This window comes from Panthera uncia, assembly GCF_023721935.1.
Source record: "Panthera uncia isolate 11264 chromosome C1 unlocalized genomic scaffold, Puncia_PCG_1.0 HiC_scaffold_4, whole genome shotgun sequence".
Lineage (NCBI taxonomy): Eukaryota > Metazoa > Chordata > Mammalia > Carnivora > Felidae > Panthera > Panthera uncia.
Window position 1 is genome coordinate 87,276,775 of NW_026057585.1, and position 7,157 is coordinate 87,283,931.

The following is a 7,157-nucleotide window of genomic DNA, read 5'->3' on the forward strand; positions in this document are numbered from 1 at the left end:
CTCTTTGAATGCTAGAGAGTGAAATAAACAACTGGTCTAGGAGCCAAACAATTTGGGGTTTTTTCCCCCCTTTCTCTTTTCCTTAGGTTTAACTCTGCCCTCCAGGTTTGTGGCTGGGTGGGCTTTCCTCATTTGAGTAGGAGGCTTTAGAGATGTATCCCTCCTGTTTTGCAAAGTAATTGCCAATAAGAATGCAATTAAAGAAACCAGAAAACTTACCCAAACCTTCAGTTTTTTTTTCCACTTTGTGCTTGCTTTTGGGAAGAATAGAACTTAACCAACCAGAAATTAGATGTAAGGATAGGTTACAGTTATTCTATCATACTATACACTGCCATCAAAAAGATGACAAATTTAAACATGAACATTGACTGACTTAAGATTTCACGCTATGGCTGACTTCAGCCAGTTGTTTCTAAAACAACTTTTTGGTTCTCACAACTACAATGGTTAAGGAATTTCTGTCACTATAATTCCTGTAGGCTAACCAAAACTATTAGTACCTCTCTGGGATGTGAGATGTTGAAATCATTAACCTTTTCTTTAGGTTACCCTTAACTTTTAAAAACTTCAGTTAGAAGCCTTTTCTACACCCACCCTCAAGTCTGAACAACTAACCACTGGAGTCCATCCCAAACCAAACACCTAATACTGCATAAATCCAGAATTAACACACTTAGGCTGAGAACTGTTAAATCTAGTGAAATTCCACTGGTTATAGTAAAGAATTTGACAGTCCTTGGCACTGCCTGTAGACATTACACAGAGAATGGGGGGAAAATGGAGACTCAAATTTTTACTTCCTCCAAATCATTTATTTCCTATGGTTTGCATGATAAAGTAATAGCCTTGCCGTGGTAACAACCTATTCTTGAACTAGTTTAAGCTACCCCTATCTCTTGGAACCTATGGAGTATTCTGATGCCTTAACCCACCACCCCCCCCAAAGCCTCCTGGTGGAAATTATACTTTTACATAGGAACATATGTAACCGTTCTTGTCAATTTGAGGAATGTTGTTTTCTATAAACCTCAGTCATCTTAGAATGTAGAGAAAAGGGAGAGATGCAGGGAATTAAACCTGGTTTACTCTCTTGAACTAGAATCTTAGTTTCCAAAGTATGCTGTGTCCTTTTACTGTTAGCCCTGCTTCCGGGGGGGGGGGGGCTGGTCATAAACAGCAGGTTTAATTGTATAGCTGTTGAACTGATCCAAATGTGTCTATCAGTTGGCAGATTGGTTGCCTTGTAAAAACCAGCAGTCCTACCGTTTCTTCAGTTGGATTATGAGTGCGTTAAAAATAGTCGTAATTTTTTACAAAATACAAACCAACCACTGGGGGGGAAGAAGCAATTTTATTTTTTAATTTCATGCTTGAAATTTGCATATGTACATTAAGTACTATGTAAACTTGTCTTTAGAATACCATTATTTGATTTGGGCAATATTACCTCATCTGAATTTACTTGGAGAAATACAACTTCACCCTTCTCCTTTAAAATGTCAAAAGCTGCCAAGTTAGAATAGGGCACCTAAAATCAGAAATTTTAAATTGACTCTCCCACACACATTTGTAATTCACTATTGGGTTAATTTATATTTAGGTAAAGTATGTTATCAAGTTATGCAAGAAATTACATCTTTTACATTAAGTGGTCCCCTGGGTTGCACTTACTAGTAACAAAAAATATATATACTGGCATCATACGCTAAACTATATTCATGTTATAGATTACAAAAATTATTAAAAGCCAAAATGAATCTTTAAGATTGGAGGGACCTTTTAATGGTTAATCTTTGGGCTTAAGGAGGAAAAATTAAAATAGTCCCATACTGCATTTCACATCTCTTAAAAATAGGAAGTGTTTTAGCAGCTTTAAAAACCTTTTCAGTTATATAAAACTTATTACACTAGGGTTTACTTTGAAATATAGTTTACCACCAGATCAATTATACATACACCGGCACTTTAGCACAAGGGCAAACCTTAAAAACAAATTATTTTGGACCTTTAAAATCAGGCCATAGCATAAAAAACAAGAGTCATGGTCTTACATTCAGCAAATTCATACTAAAATATTCTATTTTTATAGGATAAATGCCAACAAAACTTTACATATGCTACAAGTTTATTACATATATTTACATGGCTCTTTCCTAGGTACTTAAAACTTTCACATTATACAGCTCCCCACTTAAGTAAGCTTTGCAGGGATAACTTTTGAGACCAGATCACTGTCAGAATAGCTTATGCAGTGCTAGAATACAAAAAACGTATTCTGAAAGCTACTCAGTGACCACCAAATACTGTTTCTATAAAAACTGGTTTTGGTGCATTAGTTGGCAGACGCTTATCCACTCACTGCATGAAAGAAATGGCCATTGGCGTATGTGGTCTCGTTCTAAATTAGACAGCCACGAGTGCCCTTTCTACATTCACCAGCATACAGTTTACTAAAATGCAACCATTCTCTAAGAAAAAGTCACATCTTCTTTTTGGCAGTGCATAGGATTGTTGGCATATTATTGGTTTGGGTGTTTCTAGGACTTTAAACTTTCAAATACTCAACTACTTCTTAGTCCCTGTATGTCTTAACTAGATGCTTAAAATCAGATTCACTAGCTTTCAACAGGTCAATCTAGTGATCCATGAATGATAATCTTAAATTAGTATTTTCACCCAACAGATAGGAAAAGTTGATTACCATTCCCCAAATCTAAACTTAAACCACTTAAGTTACTCAGTTGAGAACACTTAGTATCAAGTACTATGATGAATAATTTTGTTATTTTAAGTTGCACTGATCCCACCATCACATCACAGTGCACACAACACATAAAACAAGTTAAGATGAAGTCTAATTAGATTTTCTACATTCATTAGCAATTTTACACAAATAGATTAGTTCCCTAGTGAATTTGGTCTGAAACAATTGACAACTACCCTCCAATATAACTAAGTTTAAATAGTATTTTATCTTATACCTGTACTTTAAGTAAGGTTTTAAGTTGAAATGTCATTATTTCCTTATCAGAAGGATTAAAGGAAACTGGAACCCAGTGGCTTGGTGGTTTAGGGAGAACACTTGGTGATGGTGGCTCACTAAATTTGGCTCCAGCATAGTTCTGATTAGTTTGAGACTTAAAAAGTAAGCTAGAACTTGATAAGCTAGAGTTCCAGTTTTGATTATTTGGAAAATTTTTGTTCTTCCCCCCATTTTGCATGGCCTGCCGTGCAGCTGCTGAGGAGGTGTAAGTATGTCCCCTTTCTTTTTTCTTATGAACAATCTTCATCTGGGAATTCTGATCCTTGGTCTTCTGTCTATTAAGCTGTTGCTGGTTCTTACTAACATTTCTCGATTGAGGGGCTGGAATGTTATACCTCTCTCCACCACCCATCTTCAGCTTCTTTGTCACCTGTAAGTAAAGGGAAAATATTGAGCAAAATTCCAGTAAGAAAAGTTCAAAACTTTAATAAGCTTCTATAGATAAGCCTCAACTTGTAATTCCAGAAATCATTTTAAAATTGCTACTCAACTGCTTTAACCCCATCCTATGTGTGTACACACATTATATTCACAGCCTTTATCACCTTAAAAACAAGCTTCTCCACAAATCTGAATCAACAAAAACAAAAAATAAAAACAAACGGTTTAGGATGTTTGCCCCCACAACATGCGTTTTATACCTTTCAGTCTGCTTTTCGGATTGCAGGATTTCCACTACCTGTCCCCTTCCTTGCTGCCAAGCCCAGGATAATAGATGTTGCTTTCTGCCGGATCCTTTCCTTTGTCTCAATACAGAAGTTTTCATGGGCCGATCTGCTGAGTTCAGCCTAGGAGCTGAGGCCAACATCTGAGTCTCCTCAGCACACAAGTATGAGAGAAGTCCTAGCTAGAAAAGCAAAGACTAGTTCATTACTTCAACTCAAAAACACGGGGGAAAGCGATCACTTAGATTTACGGCGGAAATACAGTTAAGAATGGCTACTTCCTGAACTAACAAAGGTAGAAAATAACCTTGTAACTGTCACCATTTAAAAGCTCCTCTCAGCCTTGAGATCCAGGAAGTGGGGAATTTGGGGACGGGGGTCTGCGAGTCCCACAAATTATTTTACCTTTACTGGGGAACTTTTCTGAGTCTCACACGGATTTTGTCACCAGTATGTTCAGACTAGGGAAGCATCAGCTTTTGCAGCCATGCCAAGAAGCTGGCTTAAAAGGAGTTTCCTAAAGAGACCCATGTTTTTAAAATCCTTTCGGAAAGTTCCAATCTTGCGGGAGATCGCGTATCCGTTTTCGAAAAGCCTCCTCGCCCAACACGCCTACGTCCAGAAGTGTCTCCTTTAGTTACGAACTCTCGACTCCACCTCATCTTGAAGTTTTCCCAAGTCACAACCCAAGCCGATATTCCCTCTGAACTATATAAGACATGCCTCCTTACAGTGAGCATTAACCATTCCGAGTTTTCATTTAACACCCCAAGAAACCAAGTTCCCAAACAAATAAGCCCTCTTTTCGGAAGGCTCAGAGGCCCTTGCACACTGTTTTAACAGCCCGTGAGTCATTCACAGCGCGAGCCCGGAAAGTTCGGGCCTTCCGACGGGGCCTGGCTTCCGAGCGGCTCCCTTTCTCGAGCCCGGCCCGGGGCCCCGGTGCTCCCCGGCCGCCCGCGCCCGACCCGGTTCCCCGATCTCCCCTCCTTCCCCCAACAATGGGGAGCGCGGCCGCCAACATGGCCGCGCCCGCGGCGCCGCCGCCACTCACCGACTTCAAGCTCGGAACGGCGGCGGCGGCGGCGGCGGCTCTTGCTCGGCGTCTAAGCCCCCCTCCCCTTCCAGGGAGAGACGAGGCGCGGGACGTACGAAACCCACGGGCACCGATGAGCTAGCTGCTGACCGCCTCAGCTTCCCGACCCGACCTCCTCCTTCCGCCTCTACCGACAAAATGGAGGAGGCGACGAGCGCCGAAGCGGGGCCGGGAGGCACCGCGGCCAATCAACACACGCCGACGCGCCGCCCGGCCAATGAGACGCGCGCCACCGCCTGTTGCTGGGGCCGGCCGGGGCGAGGGAGGCGAGCTTGTGGCCCAGGGTTTGAAATCCTCCCCGAGAGGAGCATGTCGGGAACAACTGCTCAGGCCCCGGCGGCCGCCCGCCCGCCCGCCCGCCGGTCCGTCCGTCCGCGGAGGCGCTTGCCCCGCTGCCGCCGGCCCCACTGGACGCGGCGGCGCCCGCGACCCCAGGCGCCCGTCTTGCCCGCGCGCGCTCGGCGTCTGGGAGGGGGCGTCAGCCGCCCTCGGGGCCGCAGCTTCAGCCTGGGCTACCGGCGCGCGGGCCCCGTGGCCCTGAGACCCCTGGTGGCCCAGCCTCCCACCCACGGGCGGGGGGTACGGATTACCGAAGCGGCGTCGGTTCCCGAGGTGGGTTCGCAGTGCCGCGTAACCGGTTTTTACAGGCGGAAGATACTCAACAAAGTTGCCTCCCGAGGCCTGGCCCCTCCCCACTTTGCTCCTGACGCTCTTCTCCTTCTCCTACATCACGGGACCTTCTTTGTAGCTCCCAAAGCTTGCGGTTCTCCTGCGGGTCTCTCTCGTGTCCTCCGCCCCAGCCTCGAAACTTCCCCAAGTGGCCGCCCTTGTGAAGGCGTTTCCGACACATGCGCGGATCGAGTCCATCACTTCCTCCTTTGTGCCCCCACTGGTCCTTAACTTCAGTTAGAGCCCTTCGACGTCCCGCACGGTAACTGCGGCTGCCTGTGTCTGAAACCCACGCACCCACCCGCCACCACGTCCTCGAAGGGCGAGGCCGGCTTTTAGTTTTCTGAACAGAGCCTCTCGAACAAGAAAACGTTGTGGCGAGAACGGGGGCTCCCTTATTCCCCTTTCTGCCCAATTGTAAGTGTGAACGGGGAGAAAAGATCTAGTTTAGGTGATGATGCCAGCGAGGTGCTGGGAAGAGGGAAAGGACAACTTCTTTGGGGTAAATGGATAAGCAACCCAAAATGAGTGTTGTAAAAGAGAACGCCATGTTCTCTGTACATATGAGCATGTCCATTGCCGGGTTTATGTCCACTTTTTGTTAAGTCCCACGTAATTCGTTTTTTAGACTTCAGGTTTTCGCTGCCATCATCCCCCCCCCCCCATGTTTTTCTAGTCACGGCTCTTAAGATTTCTTAAGAAAACATACTTAAGCTGCTGCATTTTAAAAGAGGAGTTTGTTAATCAAATTAATTTGGTGAAATACATAGAAGAGATATTTTTGAGCATGGGGCTTTCTGGTGCTAATCATATTATAGTCAAATAAGATGAATGTAATAAGCACCAGCTAGTTTACTCAAAGTGTCATCTGTTTCCTAAAAACTCAAGATGCCCGGTAATTGCCAGGCTGTATTTTAATGACTTCAAGATTTTAACTTCGAAAAAGACCCTTGCAATAAACTTGTTTTAATGTAATGGTTTGTAAAGTGAACAGTCCGGTTTCAGTCTGAGCAGCTGCTTCTATTTCTTTTTTCTTCCTATCATCGAAATACCTTTCAAATTCATCCCTACTCCACTCCCACCCCTGTGCTCTTCTCTCTGCTCTCCACAGGATCTTATTACTGTGTTACTTAAAAAAAAATAATAATAATAATTCTTTGGCTCCACATTGTATTACAGAATTCAATCGCCCTGCCCTCTGATTCTTACCCGTGTAGTATATTGGATTATTTAAAAAAAAAAAAAAATTTTTTTTAGAGTGTTTATTTTTTGAGAGAAAGAGATAAGAGTGTTGAACAGGGAGGTACGGAGAGAGAGGCAGACACAGAATCCGAAGCGGGCTCCAGGATCCAAGCTGTCAGCACAGAGCCCCAGGCAGGGCTTGAACTCACCAACCATGAGATCATGGCCTGGGCTGCTTAATGGACTGAGCTACCCAGGTGCCCTCTTGTGTTTTGAAAACACACACAATGTATTGGCTATTTTCCAATGTATTGGCTATTTTCTCTGCACCGCCCCCTTCCCTGTGCTACATTGTTTTTGCTTATTTGCACAAATCCTGGGGTAGGTGATATTTTGATCTCTACTGTGCAGATGAAGAATGTGAAGCCCAGGCAGTTTAGTGCTGAGACTCTGGAGCCCAGGCTCTGCGTTCCCTGCAGCATCTGTGTCTGAGTCACCT

At 44.2% G+C, this 7,157-nt stretch overlaps 1 protein-coding gene across 2 annotated transcripts; it reads right to left on the reverse strand.

Annotated features, from left to right (window-relative positions):
- Nucleotides 1–1,335: 1,335 nt before the first annotated feature.
- PNRC2 (proline rich nuclear receptor coactivator 2) lies at nt 1,336–5,770 on the reverse strand. 2 transcript variants are annotated; one of them, XM_049617831.1, is made up of 3 exons: nt 5,398–5,770; nt 3,688–3,893; nt 1,336–3,416 (listed from the first exon to the last, which is right to left on the reverse strand). In XM_049617831.1, exon 3 carries the CDS (start codon nt 3,396–3,398, stop codon nt 2,979–2,981), a length of 420 nt encoding a protein of 139 aa, XP_049473788.1. In that variant the 5' UTR covers nt 3,399–3,416; nt 3,688–3,893; nt 5,398–5,770; the 3' UTR covers nt 1,336–2,978. The 2 variants fall into 2 exon arrangements, with proteins under 2 accessions (XP_049473788.1, XP_049473787.1); XM_049617830.1 differs by lacking the exon at nt 5,398–5,770 and adding an exon at nt 4,766–5,362.
- Between the last annotated feature and the right edge of the window lie 1,387 nt (nt 5,771–7,157).